The 26,973-nt window shown below is 50.1% G+C and overlaps 10 protein-coding genes across 10 annotated transcripts; 6 read left to right on the forward strand and 4 right to left on the reverse strand.

The window, feature by feature from the left end:
- Positions 1-268: 268 nt before the first annotated feature.
- Positions 269-853, forward strand: K444DRAFT_522184 (uncharacterized protein; the record flags this gene model as incomplete). The annotated part of the gene is made up of 1 exon (XM_024874187.1): positions 269-853. A coding segment is annotated over one exon (585 nt), but the record flags the coding sequence as incomplete, so codon positions are not given.
- A 3,638-nt stretch (positions 854-4,491) lies between these two features.
- On the forward strand, positions 4,492-6,471 carry K444DRAFT_626474 (uncharacterized protein; the record flags this gene model as incomplete). The annotated part of the gene is made up of 2 exons (XM_024882653.1): positions 4,492-4,953; positions 5,056-6,471. The coding sequence occupies 2 exons, from the start codon at positions 4,492-4,494 to the stop codon at positions 6,469-6,471; spliced, it is 1,878 nt and encodes a 625-aa protein (XP_024740685.1).
- A 1,048-nt stretch (positions 6,472-7,519) lies between these two features.
- K444DRAFT_522137 (uncharacterized protein) lies at positions 7,520-8,572 on the forward strand (the record flags this gene model as incomplete). Its single annotated transcript, XM_024874180.1, has 3 exons — positions 7,520-7,561; positions 7,727-7,854; positions 7,909-8,572. The coding sequence occupies 3 exons, from the start codon at positions 7,520-7,522 to the stop codon at positions 8,570-8,572; spliced, it is 834 nt and encodes a 277-aa protein (XP_024740686.1).
- A 3,169-nt stretch (positions 8,573-11,741) lies between these two features.
- On the reverse strand, positions 11,742-13,518 carry K444DRAFT_660894 (uncharacterized protein). Its single transcript, XM_024886514.1, has 2 exons — positions 13,056-13,518; positions 11,742-13,008 (listed from the first exon to the last, which is right to left on the reverse strand). Exons 1-2 carry the CDS (start codon positions 13,490-13,492, stop codon positions 11,838-11,840), a joined length of 1,608 nt encoding a protein of 535 aa, XP_024740687.1. The 5' UTR covers positions 13,493-13,518; the 3' UTR covers positions 11,742-11,837.
- A 106-nt stretch (positions 13,519-13,624) lies between these two features.
- K444DRAFT_609597 (uncharacterized protein) lies at positions 13,625-14,892 on the reverse strand. Its single transcript, XM_024879600.1, has 4 exons — positions 14,765-14,892; positions 14,583-14,660; positions 14,307-14,522; positions 13,625-14,238 (listed from the first exon to the last, which is right to left on the reverse strand). Exons 1-4 carry the CDS (start codon positions 14,798-14,800, stop codon positions 13,966-13,968), a joined length of 603 nt encoding a protein of 200 aa, XP_024740688.1. The 5' UTR covers positions 14,801-14,892; the 3' UTR covers positions 13,625-13,965.
- Positions 14,893-15,045: 153 nt separating this feature from the next.
- K444DRAFT_609599 (DUF427-domain-containing protein) lies at positions 15,046-15,727 on the forward strand. The gene is made up of 2 exons (XM_024879601.1): positions 15,046-15,279; positions 15,337-15,727. The coding sequence occupies exons 1-2, from the start codon at positions 15,129-15,131 to the stop codon at positions 15,660-15,662; spliced, it is 477 nt and encodes a 158-aa protein (XP_024740689.1). The 5' UTR covers positions 15,046-15,128; the 3' UTR covers positions 15,663-15,727.
- Positions 15,728-15,898: 171 nt separating this feature from the next.
- K444DRAFT_660896 (uncharacterized protein) lies at positions 15,899-18,425 on the reverse strand. The gene is made up of 3 exons (XM_024886515.1): positions 18,067-18,425; positions 17,813-18,016; positions 15,899-17,765 (listed from the first exon to the last, which is right to left on the reverse strand). The coding sequence occupies exons 1-3, from the start codon at positions 18,124-18,126 to the stop codon at positions 16,227-16,229; spliced, it is 1,803 nt and encodes a 600-aa protein (XP_024740690.1). The 5' UTR covers positions 18,127-18,425; the 3' UTR covers positions 15,899-16,226.
- A 2,349-nt stretch (positions 18,426-20,774) lies between these two features.
- Positions 20,775-22,056, forward strand: K444DRAFT_319218 (uncharacterized protein). The gene is made up of 2 exons (XM_024871865.1): positions 20,775-20,885; positions 21,079-22,056. The coding sequence occupies exon 2, from the start codon at positions 21,255-21,257 to the stop codon at positions 21,948-21,950; it is 696 nt and encodes a 231-aa protein (XP_024740691.1). The 5' UTR covers positions 20,775-20,885; positions 21,079-21,254; the 3' UTR covers positions 21,951-22,056.
- Positions 22,057-22,162: 106 nt separating this feature from the next.
- K444DRAFT_522145 (class I glutamine amidotransferase-like protein) lies at positions 22,163-22,846 on the reverse strand (the record flags this gene model as incomplete). Its single annotated transcript, XM_024874183.1, has 1 exon — positions 22,163-22,846. The coding sequence occupies one exon, from the start codon at positions 22,844-22,846 to the stop codon at positions 22,163-22,165; it is 684 nt and encodes a 227-aa protein (XP_024740692.1).
- Positions 22,847-23,893: 1,047 nt separating this feature from the next.
- On the forward strand, positions 23,894-25,353 carry K444DRAFT_609604 (uncharacterized protein). The gene has a single exon (XM_024879602.1). It carries the CDS (start codon positions 24,019-24,021, stop codon positions 24,913-24,915), a length of 897 nt encoding a protein of 298 aa, XP_024740693.1. The 5' UTR covers positions 23,894-24,018; the 3' UTR covers positions 24,916-25,353.
- Positions 25,354-26,973: the final 1,620 nt, after the last annotated feature.

Below are 26,973 nucleotides of genomic sequence, written 5' to 3' on the forward strand. Positions count from 1 at the left end.
CACTGGGAACAGGGGAGAGTGTTCGAGAGGGAGAAAGCTTGAAAAGGGGGGCGAATGATTGGTTGCCAAGCTTAACACGTGATCTCGTAACCTTATTTTTGCTTGTGTGGGGAAAGCGCGTCGCGGCGCGTCGGGAAAGTCTCATCATTCGAACTTCCTGGTCATCTCAGCGATGCTTGCTTCTCCTCCTCAGCAAAGTTCAGGGCCATGACTCGCCCCGTAGCTTTTACACATAATGGTCTCTTCGTCCTTCACAGCGGGCACGTCCATGGATGTCCCCCAAACCCAGAATACTGCGCCGGTTCTCGAATTTAGATGCCTGTACACTCAAGACCTACGGCGAAAGCAGAAACGGTGGCAAGATGGCAGACTCAAGTTTCACACCTTCAACAAACGGGTGATGGTCTACGATGAGCGGTCCAATTTCGTGGGAGACACCCATTGGCGGGAGGATACGGCATTCGACGAGGGCGAAGAGTTGGAACTTGAACGAGGCGGCATAATGGTCGAGGTTGGTGAGTGTGTTGGGACGAGAGAGCAGGATCTTTCCGAGTTGGTGGACAAAAGGGTGAAAGACAGAGAAGGAAGGGCTGCTGCAAAGATTGCTGCCTCATCTCCATCTCGACCTCATGTTTCACTCATCCGGACCTCTCAAGCTACCCCGGGTCCTCTTCAACACAAACCCCTGAATGCTTTGCTCACCACAACTGGGCACTACGGAAGAGCTGTCATACCAATTACTTCTCCATACGAGGAGAAGGAACGCCTCATAAATGGGAACCAGGATGGAACGGAGAATGGGAGAGCATTAAAGAGACGGAAACCAAACGAAGGTGCACCAAGCCAGAGCGGTTATGCCCAAAGCCTGATGGGTGCTACGCTGTCCCTGGCATCTTCGAGACCCCTGAGTACTGCAACGATCCGCTACGAACCCGTGAGAGCAAAACCAAATGTCAGGGATCCTCCACCGCCCGCCATTGACCTTACTAGTGATAGAGATGAAGACGAGGAAAGATGCATTGGGACAAGCAGGGCTCGTGTGAAGGAGGGCCGGGTCTCGAACGATTTCAGAGGCAAAGGTCAAAGGAGACCCAAGAGATCACCATCAAGAAGTGGATACGCTAGCAATCTTACTGGAACCTCCTTGACGCTGTTCCGCCCGGAAGATCTTTCTACTCGAAGATGCGACAAGAATCTTCCTGTTGGTATACCTACTAAATCAATACGGCAGGAGAATAACGATTCCTCTTCAGATGCGGAGGAAGACAGTTTCATTGACACCGAGTCTGTTGCAACAGAACTGCCGGCTGTAATAAAGCCGTTTAAAGAGCGTCCTAGGAAGCTTGACAAGTCTCCGACGACGAGTTCGACCTCTGATCTTGGGTCCTCCTCTCCCACGTTACTTAATGATGCTACGCCTACAATGAAAACGCCCAAGACTTCGACTAGAAAGCAAGTCAAGCCCGGAAAGGGATTGGCTACCTCCTACGACCGGTCTTCTTCGCCCACAATGGTCGAATTGCAGCTACCCAAACCTACTAAAAATTTCCGGGAGCCTCCTGTTCAGAGGTCCTCTGCTCCAATATCAACACCGAAACCTATCGAAAACTTCCAAAAACCACCGCTTCAGAACTCCTCCGCCGTAGTACCGACACCTGAACAATTTGCATCCGTTCTGCGAATCAAAGCAAGACCTCCAAGAAAGATGATGATGCTTATGGACCGTCCTAGCTCTCGTTCATCTGGTACGATCGAGGCTTCTAGTGCAAGCCGACGTAAGCCAAAACTACCTCGGAATTTAAATCAAGCCTCAAATGAAGTCGTGCTTTCCCAAGCAACGATGCACTTGGATGAGTTTTGCCAGAGACAAGAAGATATTATCCAGGCCCGTCTGAATGGCAAACGCCCGGCTCCAGAAGCGGAGGATCTATTATCTTCCCCCGAAGATAGCGGCATCAATCATCAGACAATCGATCTTCTCTTGTCTCGCAAAAATGTGCCGTCTGTAAATAAAACAGCTGCTGAGCCAAGACCGTCGACTTCAACGAGTCGGGACACTAATCCAGGTGCACAAATTGAGCGGCCATGCTCTGAAAAAGAGCATAACGTGGAGGGTGTATTGAAATCCCAACCTAAGGATGCTTCTAACCTTAGGTCGAACAGACCTAATAATGGGTGGCGAATTGACGAATTGGATTGTCCAGGAGACCAGAATCTTTTACCAGAATTTTTTCCCAACAGTGGAGGAGAAACTTCAACTCCTTGCGACTCTGCTCTGCAAAATGCTCCAACAGCGGTTCCGATGAGCCTAGTTGCTATAGTTGTGGGGAAAGAAAAGGAGGAACGAACGTTTACCAAAGTCTCTCAAGCCCCGCCAACGATGTTGAAACTTCCTGAGCATTTCAGTAGCGCTATGCAAGCAGCAACCGATCATTTTCAGGAGATCATCAAATGCTCGGCGAGCTCAGAAATTCAATTGCCAGCTTCAACGACATCCGCACCCGAAGAAAAGGATGAGGCTGAGCAGACTCTATCAGTGCCTTTGTCTCATCAGAAAGAGCAAACAGCCTCTTTCGAAATCACCGTGAAGCCATCTCCCAGATCATCCCTGGTTGGAGGAGCCTCGAACTTCGGAACTGAGCTTTTACAGGCTGGATCAGATCTAGCAAAAGGCTCAGGTGAATCATCTGAAAAAGGAGTATCACCTGCAGCCAACGGGAAGGTAGACACACCGAAAGCGAGGCTGGTCAATCCAGCAACACGAGGCAAATCACTTCAGACGATTGCAGCCAACACGGTTGATTCACTGGCGCCGGCATTCAGTCTTATGCCTCCACCTGCGCCTCCGCCACCACAACGGATCACAACTCGACCCCAGAGGAATGTGGTTGCAGAAGAAAGGCCGCCACCTGGAGGATACGTCGGGGGTAGGACGATTGCTGGACCTTGGAGTCGGGAATCTTATGATTTGTTCGGGTCGTGGTTGCCGCCTGGAGGCCTTGCCAACGTTGCGCAGGCAAACACTGGCTAGTCAGTTCACAATCAATTGCCTTTCGCCGATTTTCGTTCTGTTGGGCCTTTTGTTTGCTCCGTGTGACGTTGCTCCTTGCAATTATGGCGCAGTGATTGGGTTTCAGCGCCCTCGGCGGCCAGGTTTTGCGGGGCAGAGCTGGCAAGGGAACAATCGCCCTGTATCCCGCCCTTCAGAAGGGCGACGTTCACAAAAGTACCAAGTTTTATGGCGCCTTTCAAGCTACCTCCGAAGTCGAACATCGGTGCCCGGTGGAATTGGGACACGATTCGATCCATCTAAGATTATCAGGGCGGTATGGTTTGACAGGCCCTAGCATTGAATCGCCGCCTACGGTGTGAGGCCTCCAGCAACCTCCATATTGAGCCGACAGGTTTGGTATCCTACTTCACCGTCGACTCGAACAATAACAATAGGCGTCATTCCGAGGCCTTTTGCCTCGTGTGCCTTCTGCCTCCATCTTTAATTGGCAGACCTTCATCTAACCCCTCGATTGACCCACCATCTGACCTCCTGGCAAGTCCACCTTGGATGGTTTAGCTGCGTTGCAAGCGAGTGTGACTGAAGGAAGTGAGGCTCACTGCGGGAAAACAAGGACGCCACCATTTCCGGGAGGCCTCGGAGGGCAAAAAGGGCATGCCCTCCGGCTCATTCTTAACAGAAAGCACAAATTGAATTGCACAGTTGCATGGCTCGGAGCACTCTCAAACACGCTTCTGGGGGTTTCATACGGAGGCTCGTAGATTACTCGCAGCTTCGCCACGCACTTTCGCGGTGCCCTCGAGCTTGAAGTTGTGTTTTTGCCACTGGGACAGTCGTCGCCTACCCTGGGGAGCCAAGGGTACTTTCGCAATTGACGATGTCCCACTTCTGAGTTCCTTCGCGCCCCAGCCACAGTTCAGGTGAGATTGGCGTTCGCTAGCGAGCAATCTCTTCACAATCTTCTTCCACCGCCTCTTCAGCTCCCTCTCTCTTCCGGATCAAAGGTGCAAATTGCAAAAGTCCCACGTTATTGCGATCAGATGCGACATGGCCACGAATTGTTGAAGCCAATTCATGGGCCTGCACCAGCCTCGTGTGGTTCGCACCAGTACCGTTCACCGAATTCCTTGCTTCAGAGTGGTCGTCACCCAGGTCAGGCTGGGCGTCCGCCCTTAACCTTACGGAAGAGGCTTATCTGCCTTCTACGAAGCCTGAGCTTGCCTCGACAATAAATAAGGCTGGGACTTTCGCTCCCTGTCGGAGTTGAGTGTGACTTTTTTCTCCATCTTTTTCTTATATCCTTGAGCATCTAATCGATCACTATAAGCCTGTGCAGTTCCCATCTACGCGCACCGCGCATTACTCTCTTTTTGGGTGTCTGTCACATCGCGCTTACTAGCAAGACTTCGTCGTCCAACATCGTGATCAAGCTTCAACTGAACACCCTATACGAGCGATACCCTCCTCTTATGCCAGACATGGCTCCGCCGACATCACCCCCTCATAACCTCTCGATCCGAACGGCGAAGCATGGCAAGCAATCAATCCAGCAAGCACCGTCTTCCTCCTCACCGCAACAACTTCACCAAGAATACCCTATAAAAGTACCTCCCGAGAAGCAGACAAAAGCTGTAGAGCTCTATAACACTTTCATCCTCGCAGAGATGCTGGCCGAGAATGACACGGTGACCCATAACGACGGTTATCTTCTTCCCACTGGGCCTCCCACCGCCCGCTCGGTCACATCACAGACGTCTTCAAAGCACCGCGGAGCACCTTCCACCTCGGCGTCGACGTATGATGCAGCTGACTACGGTTCTGTTGTGTCTTTTAACCAAAGTCCCACTTCCGCCACAGAATTAACCTCTTTCGATGGCAAGAAAGTCAGGACACGCACAAGAAAGCGGTTGAGTCCGAAAGCCAGAGCCAAGGCTGCATTAGTACGGTATCTTGGATCTTGCCAGCCTTGCAGAAGCAGACGCGTCCCTGTGAGGCTTCTCTTCCCTAGTAATGACTTTAAGCTTTGATCTGACTATGATCAGTGTCCTTTAGATCATCATGATATCAAATCCCTCGAAGCCCTCCGACTATCGATGCCGAAAGAAGAGATTCGGACCCAACTGCAATCTGTACCCCTCTCAGCCGCCTCGAGTTCCTCGCAGAGAACGGCACGGTCGATAACGAAACAAGAACCCGCCTCGAGCAGCGCGGTCTCCGACGACTTTCTTGGTATCGGAGCACAACTGCTCGAAGTGGACGCCATGGACTTCGACAAACAATTATTGGATGTGGATATCCTCTCTTCAGTAACAGGGCAAAATTATGACAATACTCAGACCGATAGACCGGCACCTGCCATGCTGAATCCTGTCGCACCCAATTTCCCCATTCTCAATGACCCAAATCCATATGCTACTTTCAAGCATGGCGCCCCCTTCCTTCTTGGCTGCCTTCGCAATGATCATTTTCACTGCCAGTATCTTCAAGTGTGCCAAGAGCGCCTCAACACGGCGGATGAGTTACAAGATCATTTTGCTTCAGCCCATTTCGAGTTTACGCGAATTGATCCTGCGCATCGGTTTATCTGTTCCGTGTGCAATGACACGAGCCTCGGCGCGACTGAACTTTGTCGTTGCGGAACACCAGCTAATATTGAGCTGTGGATATGTGGACACTTCATCAAAAGACAGCGGTTTCAACGTGATAGTTCTGATGGGACCGATTTTCAGGGATATCGACCTGGGCCAACCTCCTTTGATCCGCCATCGTTTGGAGGACCGAATGGCAGTCTACCCTGGGATCCAAATACGAACAACAGAGGAAACTTTGGTGGGGGTGTTAACAACCAGGGGCCGTCCAATTATCAGGGCGGATATGGCAGAACTGGTAATCCAAACCCAGGTTTTGGATGGAATAACTCCAATGGATCAGGATCGGGCAGTAACCCGTATCAGGGGAACCTCTTCGGAACTCGGCACATGGCATGGGACGGCCACTACGATTTCCAATTCTGGTGCTCGAAAGCACAGCCAAAGGGACTTCGCCTTCACTCGTTCCTCCTTCTCCTTCTTGTCTTATTTTCTATCGTCTTCGGTTTTACTCATGATTGGCTCATCACCAAAACACATCTGGCCGCTGCCAGCATTCGTTCTCATCTACCGGTCCTAGGATTTGCTATTCTCATGACGTCCATTGTGATACCCCTCCTGATGCAACACTTCAACCTTCGACGAGCACGATGTGTGAGTATCACCATTGTCCTGGACCACCAGGCCAAGAAGCACGCTGACGACCTTCAAAGGGACCTCGATGTCCTCTGCACGCTCTTACACACTCTCATTTGCCGTTTGCATCCCGACCAGTCGGATTTGAATATTCTTTGCGTAGTGTCGCTTGCTTATGACACGAAAGGGCGGAACGACTTCGCATTACTGCCGTCTACGAAGCATGAGTTGTAACGCCCGCCCTGACTTATGATTGACGGCCCACATTCTTTACGAAGGAGACGACGAAGTACAAGTATTGGATATATAGTAGGTAGAGCATGATCTACATTCAGAGCCGGAGTTGAGGTCTGGGTCACCGCAGGGCATGTAGATATACCCATTCAATTTTCAGCATCGTCACGAGCATTGTACCAACTCCCCTCAACAAAGAGGAAGGGATATGTTGGTTCACGGAGACTTTAGAATTCACTGCAAAGACTTGATGCTAGATGCATATAGAAACGTTACGTTGCAATGAATCCATAGTCAATGTCCAATGAGTGTTCCAGAGAAAATGACTCAGAAGCTGTGAAGCCACTGCAGGTGAGCCGTGTGGCTGAGTGAGGTGAAGGTTCCCGGCTCGGCCCACGACCTTGTCTGGGAGGAGAATATATAACTCCACCACTCCTCTCTGGGGGCCTCCCCAAGTTTCTGATCCAGAGAGGAGTCATGGGAGGCGGCGATTGATCAATCACGGCTGTGAATTCAAGTGCATGTCTGCAGAAGCGAGGGGTTTGGCGAGAGTTGGAGTCGGAGTCATCATCCTGTAACCTCTGCTCTTGTTCCCTCCTGGTGCTCCCTTCAATGCTGACCCTGGTCCCGGTCCTGGACCCTAGCAAAAATGTCTAACCTGAAGTTCTTCGCCGGCTCACCTGTGGCACATTGGCCCATGCAAATGCGAATACTGAACCCCGCCTACGCATTCAGAGCCAATGAGAGGGCGCGAGATGCGCGGGTGGGCTGCTCAGCCCTGCTTCCCTTTTGGGCTCGCCGTCTGCTGAATTCTGCCTCGCAGATGAGACGTGCGTTGCGAGTTTAAGAACCGTCATCTTGTCCTCGAGGCATCCAACTTCTTCTTTCCTCGTCAGCTCCCATATTGTACCATCGTCGCCGGTCGAATATCCTCGACGACCCTGGGCCATTCGGTTGAGAGTCCAGATCCTCAATACCGAGGACTATCCCATTGTACAGACACTCTTTGATCCACTATCGATAAGCCAGACCGCGAACCTCTATCGCAATGGCTTCCACTAACCCTTACACCTCCTTCACCATCACCCAGGTAAGCTATCGTAGTTTGTCTTTTCGCAACCACCTGGAAGTTCGAAGAGCGTGGGGAACATTCAGAAGGTTCGAAACTTGAATGTTCCCGCAGCTTCTTGAACATCCGCCTTTCAATTGTCCCATGTGAACGTTGAACAACGAGATGGACTAACTCGAGATCCAGGCCTTCCTGGGTGCTCCCCTCGAGTTCCAGCCTGCTCTCAACACCCTCGAGTTCCAGGAACTGATCGATGCCTATGTCACCGGTTCTGCATCCAGGCAGGACAAGATCTCTCAGGTTACTCTTGACTTGTATGTTTCCCATCCTCCCTAAGCTTGGGTTGCAGGAAACTGACGATATCTTAGCTACAAGAATGCGACCGTCGACCTTAACACTGGCGCCCTCGTCCGCATATACACTGTCCTCCCTTCTCCATGGACCGGCTATACCGTGTTTGAGCAAAGCCCTACTCAATCCACATCCTCCGGGTTCTCCCCAATCTACACTCCTTCTCCTGGCTCTTCTGCTACCTTCGGCGACTCGTCTTATGGCTCTATGAGCATGACTCCTCCTACTCGTACTCAAGGAGCTCGAGCCCGTGTGACGAAGAAGGCGAAGAAGGACACTCCAAAGGCCGCCGAAGCTAGGTTGCCTGGCTTCTCGATTATGACCAAGGACGGCATTGATGTTACGAACTCTGCTGGTCGGGGAACCAAGACTAAGGAACAGCGAGAGCATGCCCATTTGATGAGAATCATGAAGGCTTGCGATGCTTGCAAGAAGAAGAAGATCAGAGTAGGTATTCCATTTCCTCTTTTCGCAGAAATGGTGTTAATCATGGCTATAGTGCGATCCTTCTCATCGAAGATCACACAACGACATGTCACGCACTGCATCCACCTCTACACAACAGACTTCCTCCTCTGGCACAGCCTCGACCCCACCATTATCTCGCGCAACCACCCATGCCAGCAGCGCACCCTCCTTCAGTCCCTCGAATCCAATCGACGATTTTGTACTCTTCCCTGAAGACGACTCCTGGAACGCCGATATGGATCTTGGGCAATTCAACTTTGATATCAACGTCGACCTCAATGATCAATCTGTGAATGCCGATAGCCTGTTCGATTTCTCATTTGACCAACAACCATCCAGCTTCCAATCCAATCATCAATTCGGCTACATGCCAGTGATGAATGATCAATACGGATTAGATCAATGGGCGGAACCGCAAGGGTTCCAACCAGTTTCTCACTCCCAACCTCACCCCGCCTCCACGAGCAGCTCAGGGCAGCTAGATGCCAATTGGCCATCTGACTGGTTACAAGCTGATTCTCACGTTTCTCCCAGAACCACCACATTTGCTGACAATTACTGGCCCGATGATTCCGTCGGCCATCCGCAAATGCCCCAAAGTTCCTTCCCGAGTGTCAATTCATTACTCCCCCAGCCAGACACCCCGGATTGGTCACTACTCGCGACGACAATCATTAATGGATCATCTCCTGATTCGACTGGTGATGCCACGAACAATGAGTTTTCACTAGATTCCGAGCAACCACGCCGCAGCCGAAAGAGACGTGCTGCTGAGGAGCTACATTCTGGGAGAACCTCTGCCGAGACTCTCGACCAATCTGGTGTCGGTAGGATGACTCCAGATATCGAACTTCTTGATCCATCCGATCAACAATCCGAACGAGTCCGATACCAAGCTACCTCCAATTCGTCTGCTGCGTCTACCAGTGTCGCTGGAGACATTGCTCTACTACAGAACGCCGCCCAGCTTGTTTCGAAGTCTCTTAGGAGAATCAAGCGAGCTCCTGCCGAGTATATCGGCTTGGGCGAAGAACTGCAACAATTGGAAGGGACCCTTGCCAGGTTGCAATCCAGCCAGCACGCTGAAAGGATAGTACCAGCCTCTGAACTTGCCATCGCACGCTCCTTGAGCGCACAGCTACAAGTCTTATCGACCACATCTTTCCATTCCAATGGAAGACGCAACAACCTCCAAGCTCTGCGTCCAGATTTCGCTCGAGAACTCCAGGTCAACGCACGGCGCCTGGTACGATCGCTCTGTGCAACTATCAACAGCGTGGAGGCTAGAACCGACACATCGACGGAGGACCGTCCAGTGTTGACTTCTAGCCGCAACGTGCAGTCTCAGGTCTCGCCATCCTACTCTCATGATGTGAGAGACACGCTAGGTTCTAGCTCAGATGGGCACAGTACTAGTAGTCCACAGAACTGGAGAAGCTCCTCCGTGGTCTCAGGCACTGCAGAATCTGGAGAGGTGCTTCACCGTGGCATTAGCAACGTCGAGCCACTGGACATAGATCTAGATGTAGATGGTGCTTGTTCAGCGAGAAGCCACGAACACGGCTATGTCGCTCCAGGATTACTGATGTCGCGCGACATCCTAACCCAACTGGGACACACGATTCTTCTGAAATCTACACCGAGTGACCTTCAGGCTCGTAGCGTGGAAGATTCGGAGGCAGTTGAGAGAATTGAGCCACCAGAGCAATCTCTTATTGACAGGATGGATTCAAATAGACTGGCACCATTGCTGTCTCCAGTGCCGACCCTCAACGAAGCTTATCGCAGAGCTTCGCCGTCTGGACCTACTAATTCGTTGACGAATATTATGCCAGAGGAGCAGACAGGTGGCCTTACTACCTCGCAACATCGTTATGCGATTGTTGCGACTTCATTCCCCCATACTGACCGTGTTCTTCGTGCCGACGATGTCGAAACCATACCTGGTGCATCCAGCACAACTACTACTGCACACGATTCTGCGAGTTCGCAAGAGGTGTTGCTATCCCACCGCAGTGTGGAGAATTCTCACCCAGCTACAACCAGCCAGCAACCTCCTACTGTTCTTCAGGCAGTACCTCTGGGTGTATTGCACCTTCAATCCAGCTTTGCCAGAGCGCTCGCGGTCCTCGGATCCATGGCTCTTGCCTCCAGCGTATGGCGCCCCTCTTACCTAATCTGACCCTCTCCCCTTTCATTTTCTAACTGTTCCTAGATCACCTCAAGAATGAGTATCTCGGCCCATCTACCATACCTCATCCCGCTCCTCGCCCTCTCACTCCTGATCCCAGAACAACACCGCACCTCGCCCCTCACCACCGCCCTCATCGCAGGCACCTTCCTCCTCACCTCAGGCCTCACCCTCTCCGGCATCCAAGATCTGAGAGACACTTGCGCCCAATGGATCGGAGGCGATCCATTTTCCGCAGCTGCGAAACTCCTTTTAGTTGCCACGCTCATCTCTTCCGAGCTCCTCTCCTCGATTAACCTCTCGGTAATGGCTGTAGCGGCCATGGATTTCCTCTCTGGAACCCGGGATACTTGTTCCTCTGGAACTGCTGTAAGGGTAGGTGCTGCCAGATTTTGCCCCCACCTGCCCCCCGGAATTCCTTGAATAGAGCTTCTGCTGATAACATCAATAGGTTTCACGAGGACAGGCTTCGGAAGATAGATATGTACAGGGTATTTACGCTTCTTGGTTAGGAATGATGGATATGCTGAGCCCGGTGGTTGCTGTTTGATGTTGCTCCGATTGAACATGGTGATCTAAGTGAGGTGGATGATGGACGGATGATGGGTATGATTGATGTTGTATCCGAGATGTTCTCGTTGATAGATAATCCATCTTTCATCGGCCCTGGATATACTGTTTTTTCTTCTTCTTCAACTTCAAGGCGCCGTCACCGGCGGCGATGCACCACTCCTTGAGACTGTGTCCCTCGCCCAAGTGCCGGATAACCGGAACCCCAAACAACAATCCGTGTCCCTACTTAATGCCCAACTCCCCTCCGATGCCAAGAAATGGAATGAGATTGTCGCCCACCATTTTCGAGGAAGTCTCGCTTGTAAGCCTACAATAGCAGTTGCTGTCTGCAATGTGACGTGTTGTTCCGTCCTGAGAGCACCTGTTCCTGGTGTTGTGGTGTGGCCTGGTTGCATTTCAACTGCAATTTTAGAACTCCTTATCTACTTGTAGTCTCTGAAGTAGTCCTAATTCGGAGATTGGCAGAGGAAAGACAAAGGCGTGGAAAACCCCCGAGATAGATATCGACCTTGGAAGTTCTAAATAGATCTATCCCTCAAGCATTCCTCAAACCTATTGTGAATGGAGATTGACTGGACGTGGAAACCCAGGTTCTATTGGTATCTGATTTCGAAGTTTCTATTGTTCGCGTTGAAATAGAGTTTATTTATATATTTTCTTTGTATAGAGGCATATGTGTAATCGGATTTGGTTAGGAAAGATGTCTCGAACTATCTAACAGTCTTCGTTGAATGGGAGGGGAGAATAACCTGTTCGTTCCAACTGTTCAAAAAATGCTTCTATCTGGCTTGCAAGCCACCTTGCCAAATCTTCTCTGATTGCGTCCAAATAAATATTCAATCTACGAAGGCGGTCTTCAAGGACGCCTGTCTCCATAACAAAAACTCTGTGCACTAGTTCCTTGATATTTACTTGTCGTCTAGCATGCTTTAAACTTAAAGCGTATATACGATCAGAGCTAAGATCGCTTTGCCAAATACGAAGACCTATCAAGGTATGAAGGGAATTCTGGGTTTGAAGTTTGCTTCCGAGTTCGGAAGATTTACTGTCAAGCATTCTTTGCAAATACTCTAGACAGGCTCGATCTCTGCATCTGATATTTGCCTGACGACCAAAAGAAGCTATTTCAAAAGTCGTCCAGACGGTCCAAGATGAGACCAGCCGGGCCTCCGGTATAAGTTGTGATTGAGGAAGGCCGGTCAGCTGAAAAACCCTGTCACAAAAGTACTCTTTTCGACACAAAAGCCAAAGAAGAAGGCGCAGGCCTTGCAGATATTTGACCATGCGCAACTTGGTCTCAAAACTAGCTGCCTCGAATTCCGGATCAGGTAGCGCAAGAGGCTCGAAATGGGCTTTCCCACATCGGTATCTCACTGTGACCGCCAGGTCAACCAGTTTATTTACTTGAGCCGGAATGATTGAATGATCCGCGGTCTGCTGGACGAGTTCTGAAAATACTCCCGGTATAGAAGGTACCTCCTCGTGTGGGGATTTTGGCAAACCATGCTTTCGAGGTTGTGGTTTCAGTATTTTACGACGGGTCTTGGAGACTTGTCGGTTCTTGGTAGAGATGCCCAAGAGTGAGCGTTGGATTGCTGCGAGAGTAGCATCCAGCCTCTCAGCTTGGACGCAAGTCGTTTGATGAGAAGTTGCCTGTGATTTCTGGATATCGTGTAGCGTCTCATGGATCTTGCTAGTCGACCTCGAGATCTCCGCTGTCTCGGCGAGGCTGGTGCTTTGAAGACCAGCAGCAGTTTGAACTCTTTCTTTGATTTTCTCCAGATGGCCAAAAGTAATTTGCTGAGAGGACAATTGCTTTGCTGTGAAATCGTCGATCTTGGAATCTATACCCTTGATATCCAGGCCTGTCGACAACTCGAGATCCCTGTAGCCGTCAGTAATATGCTTTGGAAACGTCGAGGGAGTTTATACACAGTCAGTAGCTCCATCATAAGTACTAGCTGGTCTCGATGAGACGATATCTTCGACCTCGTCTCCGCAAACCGCCCCGCATCAGCAGCAAGCTTCAATTTCTTAACAGCATTCTTGGCCCATTTCCCATCCTCCACCTTCAGCGCAGCCATGCCGGTATTCCAAGCCTCCAGATCAGCGGTGCATCGTGCGACTCCCTCCTGCAACTTCGCAATTAATTCATATGTTCGCGCCGAATATTTCTGTGCTGATCGATCAGAGGTAATTTGCTGAATCGATTCAAGTGTCTGACTGAGTGCTCGAATCTCGCTGATGATAGCCTCGACCTCACCTGCAACTCGCGGAAGCTTGTGGCAGAAAGTGTACAAAGTGGACGCAGACTGGACGGCGAGACCTGCGAGGCTTATGAGGCGCGCGGCACCCGATGCTAAGTCCATGGCCGCGATGCGAATGAATCATCGCGATGTTGGGCAAGTGTGAAAATGAGGTTCAAGAGAAGGCTGCGTGAACACGGTTGGTGGCTTGCACAGCCTTCTGCGGGCGTCACATGCTGCCATTCGCTGAAGTGTGCTTTGTACCTTGTACTTGTACATTTTTTCCGAAGATATGGAAGACTTAGAGTATACGTTTATCTTCAAGAGTGTCAAGTGTTCATAAAATTCAATTATGAGTGGAAAGGAACACTGTCGATTTCGACACTTCAGAGGTTCTTCCTTTCCCGGCTGACAACGCAAGTTTGCTGGAAATACGCTCCTGGGCTGGCCTCACCGTAAAGCAGATAAGAGCCTCAAAAACACACTGTATATTAAATCAAAAAAGGAACCCGTTCGCCATTCTCACAATATCTTCTCTAAAACCCAAAACGCCGATGCTAGCCCTCTTCCCTTCTCCACCCCTCTGTATCACACACTCACGATCTCAGCGCCCTCAACCTCTCGCCCAAACCGTCCTCCTCCACTTCCGTCGGACCACTCTTAACCGGCGCCGCCTTAACAGCCTGCGCGCCCTCCATCTCCTGATGCAGCTCCACACCCGCCTCATCCGCAACCTGGTTCATAAGCCTATCGACATCTTCCTGCGGCGTACCGACTGCAGTAGCGGATGTCGTTGCGTTCTCGTAGTATCCGGTCGCGACATCGAGGTCTTCGAATTGTGTCTCGAAGCGGTCCATTACTGCTGAGATCTACACCTCCTGTCAGCACCAAAGCAATCCTGTCTATAGAGAGCAGTGAAAAGCGGGGGAGGGCACACCTTCTCCAAATCCATAGCCTTCATGGCCTGATCCATACCCTTCACCACATTCATCATGCTCCCCGTAACCTGACGCATCGTGACCGCCGTCTGCACTCGACTGGCAACCGCATCGATCCGGCTTCCCAGCCTCAGCAGATTCAGTCGTTCATTTTGCTTGCGGATCGCGTTCTGGGCGTAGATCTTTGCGATGTCGTTGTGGCCTTGTTGGATTGCCTGCATGTTCTCATGAGCCTTTCGCTCTGGGAGATGTGGGATTGAGGGAGGGGGGCACACCTTCTTGAGCTTGTCTTTCTCTGTCTTCTCGTCCTTGCTGGCTTTTGCTGCTTGGCGGTTCAGTTGCTTTGCTGTGAACTATTTCCACAACAATCAGCCTCTGTCCAGAGCTGGGGGGGTCTAGCGCAGAGAGAGGTGCGAGGCAGCGTGTCTGCCAACTTGCGATAAGCGCTGAGACGTACCTTCAGATTGAACAGCGCTTTCTCGAGTCCCGACATGATGACTAGATTGTGTGGAATATGCAGGTGGAAGTATGGAGTACTCGAAGTCGATATGTCGAGGTCGTTGAATGTTCAGTGCGATGCAGAAGTTGGTTGAGGCAGCCTTGTGGTTCTCGCCGGAGCCTGTGACGTTGCTCGGCTTTGCCTACTTGGTCGCTAGCGCCTCCCATAATATCAACTTTAGAGACCGGGTCCGCACAAGATATCTACCCCGCGATGACACCCCGCCAAGTGCTCTTCAAGCTCACTTAACTACTTTGTTACATTTGTTCTTACTTTCCTTTCACTCATTTTCCTTCTGCGCAGTAGGAAGCACACCACCAAAATGCCACCAAAACCAAAACTCAATGTCCAGAATTTCCCTCGCCCGCCATTACTGGAAAGAACACCCCGCCATCTGCAAGTCAAGTGGCACGGGCAGACGATCGCAGATACGAAAGATGCATACTGGGTGCTGGAAACGTATCATCCGCCCAGTAACCTCACCTTCAATTCCTCCAACAGTTTATTGTCATGATTCTGATACTGTCAAGCTTATTATATCCCAAAATCCTCCCTCTCCATCTCCTTGACACGCACCCAGAAATCAACATTCTGCGAGTGGAAAGGCTGGGCTACGTATTTCTCCGTCACCGGTGAAGAGGGGAAAGAGACAGTAAAAGATCGGATCTGGAGCTATGAGAGTCCGAATGAGGCGTATAAGGAGATTAAGGGGTATGTGAGTCTTTACGCGGGGCCGTGGGAGTGCTTTGTTGATGGGGAAGAGGTGAGGCCGCAGCCGGGAGACTTTTATGGTGGTTGGACGACGAGCGAATTGGTAGGGACTATTAAGGGGGATGCAGCAACGAGATGGTTATAGGCTTGTGGGAGGTAGAACAGGAGGTGTATGATATGACGACATGTTGTGTACGAGTATATGACGGCTTATTTCTGGTTCAGTTGGCGGAAAGAGGCGAGAGGTGAGAGATGAGAGGTGAACCTCGACTGGCCAGCGACCGAGTCGCACACTATCCTATTACATTCACGTTTGGTCAAGTGACCAAAAAGGATGCTGTCTTTCAATTCACGTTACAAAAGGTTGGGCAGACATTTTCGCTCACATGTCCGAAGATTCTGAGTATTTGAAGTTCAATCATGCTTCTTATTCTTGTTGCTTCACGCAGCTCGCATCTATATTACAGTGCTCTATGCACAAACCATTGTTCGTCTTCCCCACCCATTATACATGACATCAAGCCACGTTCATCTCTCATTTCATGCTGGCCGTCTGACCGTAAAGTCCCAAATCGGAACCAAGTGTTTCCCCCAATGTTATGCGAGCTGGTATCAGAAAGAGAAACGCCTCAAATGCATATATATCCTCCCAATGCTATGCTCTTCCCTCCCTGCATCTAGGGCAGGATAGGACAGAGTATGATCTTTTTTACAAGATCAAGACGGCGAAGAAGAGCGTGGCGAAGCTGGCTCCGATCGCGATGCTGTTCTTACCAGCTGAGCTGGTAGTTTGTTGTGTAGGTGTGCTGCTGGCTTGGATGGTGCTGTTCGAGATGCCGCTCGCGCCATAGGTGGTCTGTGCCGGTGTGGCGGTTGAAAGAGCGACACCAGCATTTCCAAGGGTCGGAGCACCTGTTACGAGGACTGCGTCGGCACTTGAGGTTCCTCCAACAGTCGTGAAGACGACTTGAGGAACGGTGACGACAGTGCTGATGGTGGTGGTGGTGTAGCTTGATGGAATGATGTATCCGGAGGAGACACCGGTGGTTTCTGTGCAAGGAACTGTCACAGTGGTCTGGACTGTGATTGTAGTCACTGGCACAGCGGTCTGGGAAACGGTCGCAATGACGCTGGAAGCGCATGTGACGATGGCTGGGTTGGAGGGAATATAGGGTGCGCAGATACCCTGGAAGTAGGTCTGGGCGAGGCTGATCTCGGTATCCGAGGCACCATACGCAGACAAGCAAGAGAAGACGTTGGTAACAAAGTCGGTTGATGGGCAGAAGCAGTTAGTATCAGTATTGGAACTGCAGCCTTCGATGAAAAGCCAGGTGTTCAAGCACTGAGGCAGGACATCTGGGCAGGTTGCTGTAGTTATTGGTCCGCTCGATGTCGTGATAGTTGTGGGCACGTAGACGCCTGAGTTGGTGGAAACGGCAGCTGGGGTTCCGACGGGAGATGATGTGGATTCGGCCTCGCATCGCGTGCAGATGGTCTTTGTTGTCGTCAAGAGGATGGTAGATGTCGATGTGGAAATCTCAATGCTGGTGCCATTTCCAGAGGTGTGGGTTTTTGTGACTGGGCAAAGAGTAGTCGTGGTGTCGACGACAACAGTGGTAATGACCTCAACGACGCTGGACGAGGTCGATGTTGTGGGCGGTGACGCTGCAGGAGATGACTCGGTAGCATAAACACTGGAGGTTGTCTCAACTTGGTTGGGTGTAGACGTGCTGGCAGCAGGCGACGGAGATGGAGTAGTCTCAACTTGCTTGGGTGTGGACGTACTGGCAGCAGGCGATGAACCTGGAGTAGTCTTAATCTCCTTGGTTGAGCTCGTGGTGAGAGTAGGAATAGATGATGTCGTGGCCTTGACTGGAGTTGACGTGGACGTGGTGTGATACTTTGTGCTTGAAGCAGAGCTGCAGTCAAAACCAATGCTGTGGACACCAATGCTGCAGCTGCTCTTTCCCTTTCCGCTTCCGGAAGATTGAGAAGGGTAGACAACCGTCACGTTCTTTGCACCTCCACACTGAGTGTTCTTCACAACGCTGCCTCCAGAGCTGCAAGAATGGGTCTGCTTGCATGTAGATCCGCCGGGCATGCTGTAGTGGAACTCAAGATCACAGTCAAACTCAACACTGATCTGAAGTTCATTGACCGAGAACGCGGAAACATCGGACGAGGAACCGCATCCAAAGCTGGGGCAGCTCGAGATATCAGATTGAGCTTTGCCGGTGATGCATGTGTTCTGGGCTATGTCAGAAAAGGGGGTCAAACTAAGCTGGTTGAACGTGCCTGGAATGTTCGTTTACTCAAGCTATCACGCTTGGAGCCGCTGCCGAAAGAGCTGGCGCAGGAGAAACCACCGAAATTAAGGCCGCCATATTGGGAGAAAGATCCAAAACTGAGACCGCTCCAGTCAAAACCAGAGGATTGCTGAGTATTGCATTGGTTGTTTGTGTTGGCAGGGCAAGAGAAGGAAGGGGCATTAGTCCATCCCTGTGTTATCGTCAGTCGAATAATTCTTGAAAGGTGTAATGTTTACATACAGCAGATGCCAGTTGAAGGCTTGAAGTCAGAGCAACGATAGTGGAGAGTGTAGACCTCATGGTGAAGTTGTGATAGAAACAAGTTGCTGTTCAACGAAGGTTTGGTGAGAATATATAGCTGGTAGTTCGATATGAGATAGCGAATGTACTTTGCGAGGGCTTATGAGATAACAAGAAAAAGAATGAGGCCAAAGAAGCGAATGACTTTGGAACTCAACAGGGCGAGAGCAAGTAATAATAGAGAGAACAAAAGACCTGGAAGGGATGAAGAGGAAAAAAGGGCATTACAAGAGGATCTCAGGATGTATTATATCTTTGGAAACTGTTGGTTCTCGTGGGCCACGGCCTTCACAGCCTCCCTCCTTGGACCCTCTGTCTGCCCCCCCATGTCAACCAGTCAAGACACCTCCTTCATGCGGGCAGGGGACGAGGATGCCTGCCTTGGACTGGACCCACGGTCAAAAGGCCCCGTACTTGGAGACCCATGCTTTGGCGCGCGTTTTCAGAGGGCGAGGGGGCAAAGGAGGCCGGCAAACGTGTGGCTCGCTCTGACGAGAAGAAGAACGTGGCGTGGAGTGAAGCTTGAGTTGAGGTCTACGAAAATGAAACAACAGGAGGTCTGCGCCAAGCAGCGGCGAACTAATGCAGGTACAGTGGGATGGGGGCAGCCAGCCACTTAGCGCCCTGGATATGGACATGGGATGAGCAAGAATGCCTGCAATTGTCCGATCTGGCTGCCGATGGAAGGTCTGAGCTTCCTCACCAGATCTTTCTCGGGACGGCGGATTCTCGGATGCGTCAAAATGATCTTGGGAGCGCCGGGTGAAGTTCTCAATTTGGGCCAGTCTGAGCGCTGAGCAAGAAACTGTCCTTTCTGACTGTTGCGTTTCCAGACACCGCCATTTCTTTGAGAGCAATTTGCGAGCCCAAAAGCTCGAATTCCTGGGAAGACTTGGTCAACTGTCCAAGGGTTGACCTCGAAACGATGGCTCATGGCTTTATGGCCCGAATAGGAGGGTCGATGCTGGATCTGTCCGAGAGTTGTTTTTAGAAGTTCCCCTGAGCCGCTGGCGGGCGCAAGCGAATGGTTGACGGGGGTCGCTGCTGATGGCGCGTTTGAAATATCCTCCAATCAAAGCATTGGTTGGATTTCCGTCACCAACATCGCGAAACGTTGCACAGTAGGGATGCGCTTACAGGAATTGCTTGCTAGTATTCTTGTATCTTGGTCAGACACAACTGCTATTCTGAGGGAACTGGACGAATGGACCGCATCGACAAGTTGCAATTTAACTGACGGTGGGACGGTGTTTAGCCCTTGTTTCTCCACAGAGGTCACAGTGAGAAAAGAGGTCCAAACGACTCGGATCCTCGGTCTGTCTTGCACTCTCGGTGTCACGGACTCAGAATTTGAGCTCTTTCATCGGAGGTAGAACTCACGGCAGGTCCAGCCGCAACTTCACCACCCAACCGCTCAAACTTCACATCTCTGCGAGCCTGCTAAGAAGAATCTGGGGGGTCGCTACGAGCGATCTGCCCAGTTGTCTGAGGGATCCAGAACAGGAAACACCTCCAAATGAAACGGTGCCCAAAATGGCAAGACTAGGTTCAGGATCTCCACCTTGCCCGGTTCGCGGCGGATCATCGAAACCCTGAACGACTCGGAGAGACGGAAATGCAGTCGGAACAAGACATAACTGCGGTGGGAAACTCCATTCACGGCACAACGTGCAGATACGGATTCATGTTGCTGCCAGGTACCCGCGAGCTAGGAAGACACGGAGAGTCAGTGCCTCTGAGTTTCTAACCTCGTAAGAAAGGTTCTTTCCTTCAGGCTTCACCCGGTGCCGGTCTCGCCACGAATTGCTGTTCCTCAAATTTACCCTTACGACGATCTGCTGGCTGACTCGAATCCTGATGGCCGAACATCAACCAGCCTCTACTTGGTATACCCGCCAGCCGCCAAAAGAACTTGAAGACCGCGATCGTGGCCCATTTTCGCTTCAAGTTCTGTCTGTGCACGCTGATCTTGATATCTTCTGTTTGTTGTCAAAAAATTCATCCCTGAAATGCATCCACATGAAACGAAGTCGAGAGCTCGGTTGGCTTGACAAAGAAAGTCTCGCCGTGTGGGGAAGCTGGCGGGTTTTGACGATGAAACGCTGGGCACACGAGTTTTGCGCACTGTGATTGGTTCACATCTAGGATAGGGGGAAGCCCAGTGAGGCTGTGCAAGCCCCATCGGTTCGGGCAATGCATTTTGAATTTTCGATCTGATCGAAAACATTTTCTTTTACGAGTTTTAAACTTCCTTGCTTCTGCGATCATGCTGGTGGTGATCGCGTTTTGCATTACTTTGCCATAAGTTGTGATGAACTGTTTATGCGGTTGCATAAAGTTGGGAGGCTGTGTTGGGCTTGATCAGGAAAGAGGGAAACATCAACGCCCCTCTTGGAGTCGAGAGCTTGGGTGTCCTTGGGAAGATCGGTGATCGGCTTAATGCCCTCAGTTCTCCGGATCTCTTCATGCTTTCCCTCGCGAAATTCTTTCCCCTTTAAAATTGGTTATGGGCTACAATGGAGTGTCAAGGTATTCCATGACGAGGGTTTGTTATTGTATGCGGCCGTCTGATGACGACGACAAGCCGAAAGAAGGTTTGGCATCGAGGCTGGTCTTAATAGAGCCGCGAAGCGGCGGAGATTAGGTTTGTCACCTCAAGCATCTTGCTCACTTCACAGCCCCTGTAACATTTCGGGATCGATATTTTTGGCCCTCTCAAGTGGAGGTCGACTTACATGGTTATCAGAAATATTTCCAAGGCAAGTGATGATAGCCTATGACATTCCCCAAATAATGTTCATTCCATGTTTCTTGCCCAATGGTGACGAGTTCGTCATCATGGCGATCTGCATCAGGCAACCACGTTTCAACAACATCTCAACTTCCTGTTCTATCCAAGTTCTCTTCACATTCAGAAGACAAAGTAGGAATTAATAGGGCGGAGATGAATAGCATACAGTTGAAATTCGACAATAAAATCCTCCACGAAAATATCTGATCACCGACTGCGGTTTCAAATTGAGTCCAGGCATCCAAATTCCTGCACATATACATCCCATCCAACACCTCTCTTTTCCTCGACACATCAATTTCTCACACACTTCCAATTGCCTCACCCAATCAAAATAATGACAACCCTCATCCTCTCCAACGAGGAATTCATCCTCTCCCCTCTCTCGCTCCCGGAAGAAGCCCCCAAGATCCTACACCTGCACTACCAAACCGTGCTCTCCACGCTCCAGCACGGCCAATCCGCGCCTATCGAAGCAGAGTTTAGGTCTCAAAATCTCCCATCTCTCATCAATCGCTTCAGCCACCCAAACTCAATATCCTACCAGTTTTCCCCAGCATCCGACCCAGAGAAACTTGTCGCTTATGTATATTTCAGACCTCCTTCTCCCCCGGACACCAGGACGGTGGAAGAAAGGGAAATGGAACTTAGGGAGGAGGTCGAGAAAAGCACTAGTAGGACGAGTAAGGAATTGTTGTTTGCTTTGAAAGCGGAGAATGGGGAGTTGAATGAGAGGTATTTTGGGAAGGGGTATGAGGAGAGGTTTTGGGAGTTGGAGGCGCTGGTTACGGATGAGGGATATCAGAGGAGGGGATTGGGGAGTAGGTTGGTGGAGGAGGGATGGAACGAGGTACAGAAGCGGGTGAGGGAGGAGGAGGGGAGCAAGGTAGAAGGTGTTTATTTGGTGGCTAATCCGGCGGGGAAGAGGACGTATGAAAAGGCTGGTTTCAAGTTGTTAGGTGGTAGGCCGGTAAGGCGTGAGGGAATGAGGGACGATCATATGCATCTTTGGTTTGTGAAAAGGTTTGAATGATAGAACGATAGACTCGTGATTGACCCAAAAAGAGAAGGAAATCCCTTTCGCGGGCTCAATTGAAAGTTAGACGCGTTGCAATGTTCAAAGATGCTTCGGCTTGCATTAATTCCTCACACAAGTTCGCATCCTTCCAACTGCTTTGAGTCATCACACAGATACCCAATATCTAACTGAGAGTGGGGAGTTCGTCGAATTTCCAGTTCCGTCCTTCACAGCACAACACCACTCCTATGCGCATGCTGCACAATCTCCGCAATCTTCTCCCTCACGTCCTCCCCAACCACATCCCCAACCAACCAAAGGGCAGCATCGATCCCCGAACTCACACCTCCCGCCGTGATAATCCTCAGACCCGCTCCCACATCCGTCCTATTAACCACAAACCTCTCCTCAACAACCTTCGTCTTTCCCTCTCCCTTAACTTTAACAATCTCCCTCAACTGCCCATAGTACCTCGGATGTGTCGTTGCCGTCATTCCATCCAATACCCCCGCCTCAGCAAGGAATAAGCTCCCCGTGCAGACACTCAACAGGACCCGCACACTCCCGTCCTCTTTCTTTGGCAAGGCGGCAAAAGCTTCAATTAGATCCAGCGGTTCGGTTTTCCCTTCCAGCACGCCGGGAGAGCCACCTCCGGGGATAACCAGGATATCGTAGGAGGCGAGTGTCGAGTGCGCGAGGGCCATGGGGATGTCCCGCTGGAAGGTGAGACCTTGGTGTGTGGTTGTGAGGGGCGTGATGGAGGTGATGGTGTGTGTGAAGGCTGGTGTTGGTGCGGAGGAGGAGGAGGGATGCGTTGCATGACTGAGGATCTCCAGGGGCCCGGTGAAGTCGAGGGTGTCGAGATCCGGATGTACGGCATAGAGGACTTTGAGGGGGGTGGGGGTGGACATATTGCGGTACCGTGGTTAGTGGGGATCGGGGTGTGGTTTAGGGCTTGAGCAAGAATTTGGAGAAGAGGAATAGGGGGGGAACAACAGCTTTTATACCCACGTTAGCTATATCGCACTACATGAAAGACTGAGACTGAGACGAAAGAAAAGTGATGGAGGGGCAAGAACAAGCAGAATAGAGCAGCCGTTCACCGACTTGTTGATATGACAAATCGAATACAATTATCAGTGAGCATGGGCATTCAGTGCAATCCGACGACGTCGGAGAGAATCATTGCAATGACGGATCTGTTGTCGAGTAAAAATTATCGAAGGTCCGGAACGGATGTAGGAGAAGTTGAAGATGGGGATGGGTCAAAAGGATTGGGGAGAAGAGTGGATTTATCATATCGATAAATTCGCACCACGGATGGGTGCGAAGTGACAAATATCTTTATCTACGCACTCTGTTCCCAACCTCCGCCAAAAAATCTCTGCAACCGGGGCAAAAACAAAAATTGCAAAAACATACAACAGCAGGTATTCGCTGGTGGTCACCCACCCAACTACTAATCTGCCGATCTGAGGCTTGTGTATGGCAGAGCGGACGGGATGCCCAATTCTCCTCAGTCTATGGTCGTATGTGATTATAATTGTCGTAATTGAGTACTTAAAGCACAACATTTAGGATTCACGAATCGAGCACGTGGACCTGCAAAAGCCCAATTCTCTTCGGTCTATAGGATCACAGTTCTAGGAATTGGGTTCTACAGATCTCGGAACCAAGATTTTGGACTGCCGCTTTTTGGAGGCATCTACCACTAAAAGCGCGAAACGAGCACAGACAGGGACCCGCAAAGCTGATGCCTAAATCTCGCGCATTCATCCGAGGGGATTTTGTCGTTGTGTGTCGGATAAGCGAGACAATGCCCCCCATGCCGCACGTTGGTTGGGCGCTACGCCCTGCTCTTGTGATCGAGCCTGGCGACACAGCTGCAGCTATCGGGCCCTGATAGGCACCCATCTAAAACCTTCCATAAGCGCCCTCTCCTCCCTTTACTAACAATGTATAATCCGCCTTACTCTTTACCTGCCCTACCCCAAGTGTTCCTACCCCCTCTAATTTAAGAGGCCGACAAGACTCTCAAGCCTACTCTTATCTCACTGCTGCTTCCTTTTTTTGATGAACAAGCATGGAACGCTTCCAATTCTGTGAAAAATGTATTGAAAAGCTAGAAACGGCGGCCGGATATGTTATTCCATGTCAAGAATGTGTGGACACCAGAACACGATATCGAGATCATATTCAAAAGGACAGAGCATACCGTTCGCATTTGGCAAGACAATCGGCAGGCTACCCATGCGATATTTCTAGTCACTGTCCCCACCATAAGCCTGGAGACCAGTTCTTTCAGCCGCCGACCGTTACCCGAAAATACTCACCGAATGAGCTTGACTCGTATCGTGGGCTTGTCCAGAAAGCTTTCCACCAATTCCGGAAATATGGCCCCTCTATCACAGCACTAGAGCTTTTGACAAGCCACAATAGCTCCATGGTCATATATTGCACGACGTGTCATACCAACGCAGTCAATGAGTTTGAGAACAATTCTCACATTGATCTGTGCGATGGGTGTGTAAAGAGAAGAGAAGAGTTTATCCAGCTTCATCACAGCCACCAAAATACTTTCTTGGAGCCCTGGGAGAATTTTCACAGCTTGAATCGGGATTACTTCGGCACTGGAATACCTTTTGCAGTCCTACGAAGCTTTGAATATGATGCCTACTTCGACGTTTTGATTGGACAAAGTGGTGGCGGCGGGGAATTTTCGGATATATCGCCCATGGCAATTATATTTGGAGCACTAGGGACAATAAGAACATTTGCAGGCGTTGCGGCAACTGTTCACTATGCTAGGAAGCAACCGAAAATGGCAAATTCGGTTAGTACGGATGAGGAGAGAGGCGCAACGGCTGGTGCTGTCGAGCTCACGGAACTCAGTTCTAGAAGCGTCACTGCAGATCAGACGCCGCCACTGGAAGACACAGAAAGCGCTTCGATTTCCTCATTCCATACAGCTCTTGAATAGGACGCTGGTGTGGAGGTGGATGATACGCAGGATGTTGTTGAGTAGTCCGATACACAGAATTATAGGTCGCATTCGGCAAGGGAATTCATGGCATAGGGGCGGGTACATACGTGGTGAATTTATTCGTAGACGCAGCTATTTACCAGCGGCAGCAAAACAATTTTTGGAAGAAATATCCGCAGAAGTCTCATCATTGCGGAGATTGTGCCTTTTTAAGGAGAAACCACGCGTAAGAAGGTGATATTGCACAGCTCGTCTCTTCCTGGGATTTTATAGAAGGTTTCCATAGTTGAACGCGATTTAGTCTGGGGGGAGTCTTCTATAAGGTCTAGGGGCAGATCTCTAGTTGCAACTCTTCGCGGACTCAATTATATCGTCATCTCAAGTTTTATGGCCACAATCTACTTATTCAATCGCCAAGATTCTCTTCAGTTCGGGCCATTGAGATTAAATTATAAGTTATGGAGTACTTATTCCACATCTGACTTCTATTAAGGCTCGTTTGAGAACTACAGGCGAATCATACAATGGGTCAAATAACGAATAATAAGTGCCGTGGCAATGTAGGGCCACCATATAGATTCTTCACAAATAATCTGTCCCTTCCCGTCGTTTCTTGGCGGTATTCAGGGCCACTTCGATGAAGTACGAGTGTGTATAACAGCGAAGTTGTACAGCCATGGTCATCTGCTGTCCAAGAAGTCTAGACGGATATCCCGAAGAGAACCCACGCCACGATATCTCTTACCATTCTTTACATAATGAAGGCCACATACCCACTTATTCTCACAATCCTGTCACTTGCCGTCTCCCTCACCTGCCTCGCCGACTTGGAACATAATCCGTATTTCAAATCTTACCCCATATAGACATTCACGATATCTTCTACCAGGACAATTTATACTAGTCAACACCTGCCCACATGGCCACTGCTAATGACCAGTGTCAAATGATTAGGTTTGATTTGATTAGACCCCCCTACTCAAATCAAATCAAGTCAAAATCAAGCTAATCAAATCATACTTAATTATAATCAAAGATAATCAAAGATAATTAATTAGATTTATCACGTGATTACGCACATGACTCTAGAGCTTCGGAAGCCGAGATAAGGCTAAAATAAGGTCTGGGCTAGCCGTATTCGGTATTGCTAAAGGCGCTCTTTACTAAACCAGGCCTAGCGCTAATTAGTAAGCGAAGCCAAAGGCGCTAGAACCTCCTTGATTTCCAGTGTTATCCCTTCGTCTGGCGAGACATAGTCCACGCTAGCAAGGGGGCCTGGCTCAGACTAGAAAGTCGTAGCTTCGGTTAGTCATCCATTGCCTTTTCGCCCTGTGGCAGGGCCCCTTACTAGCGTGGACTATGTCTCGCCAGACGAAGGGATAGTAGTAGTAAAGAGCTTGAATTAAGCTAAAGGCTATCTGCCAGGCTAAGGAAGCACTGGCCACATGCTAAGTCACGTGCAATAGCACCACGTGACTGGTACCACATAACAAAAACTAGTTTATTATTTTAGATTTAGACTAATTTTAAACTCTTATATATGCTTTATTGTAATGGGCACACGTGATGGCGCATAGACAGGTGTCAGATGTCGTGGATCTAGTTTCCTATTTTGAGTACAGCTTGCAATCGGAATCATATAGATCGCATGGGATTTCCTAATTAAGTAAAGGGCTTCGCATGCCTGGCTAAGTACTAGGGAATATATAGGGAGACGCTCCTAGCTTTAGAAGGGGCATTAATTAGTCTCTTGTTGGAATCAATTCTTGGAATTAGTTATACTTGCAAGCGTTACTCCGTAGCTTACTTACCTTAACTACTTATATATTACCCTGCTATTACGTGCCTTATATTCTAATTAACTTAACTTTCGGGGAGCAGTTCGTTACGAGGTAGTCAAGCCGTCGACAGACAAAACCACTAATAGCTAGAGTATTAACCAGAAGAAGCGCCTCTGCTATTACTAGGGCGACCTAGTCGGGTATCCAGGGAAGCGCCCAGTTAGCTACTCTAGCTGCCGCCTAATCAGGAGAAGGGAATGAAACTCAGATATCC

This window comes from Hyaloscypha bicolor (assembly GCF_002865645.1).
Source record: "Hyaloscypha bicolor E unplaced genomic scaffold K444scaffold_49, whole genome shotgun sequence".
NCBI lineage: Eukaryota > Fungi > Ascomycota > Leotiomycetes > Helotiales > Hyaloscyphaceae > Hyaloscypha > Hyaloscypha bicolor.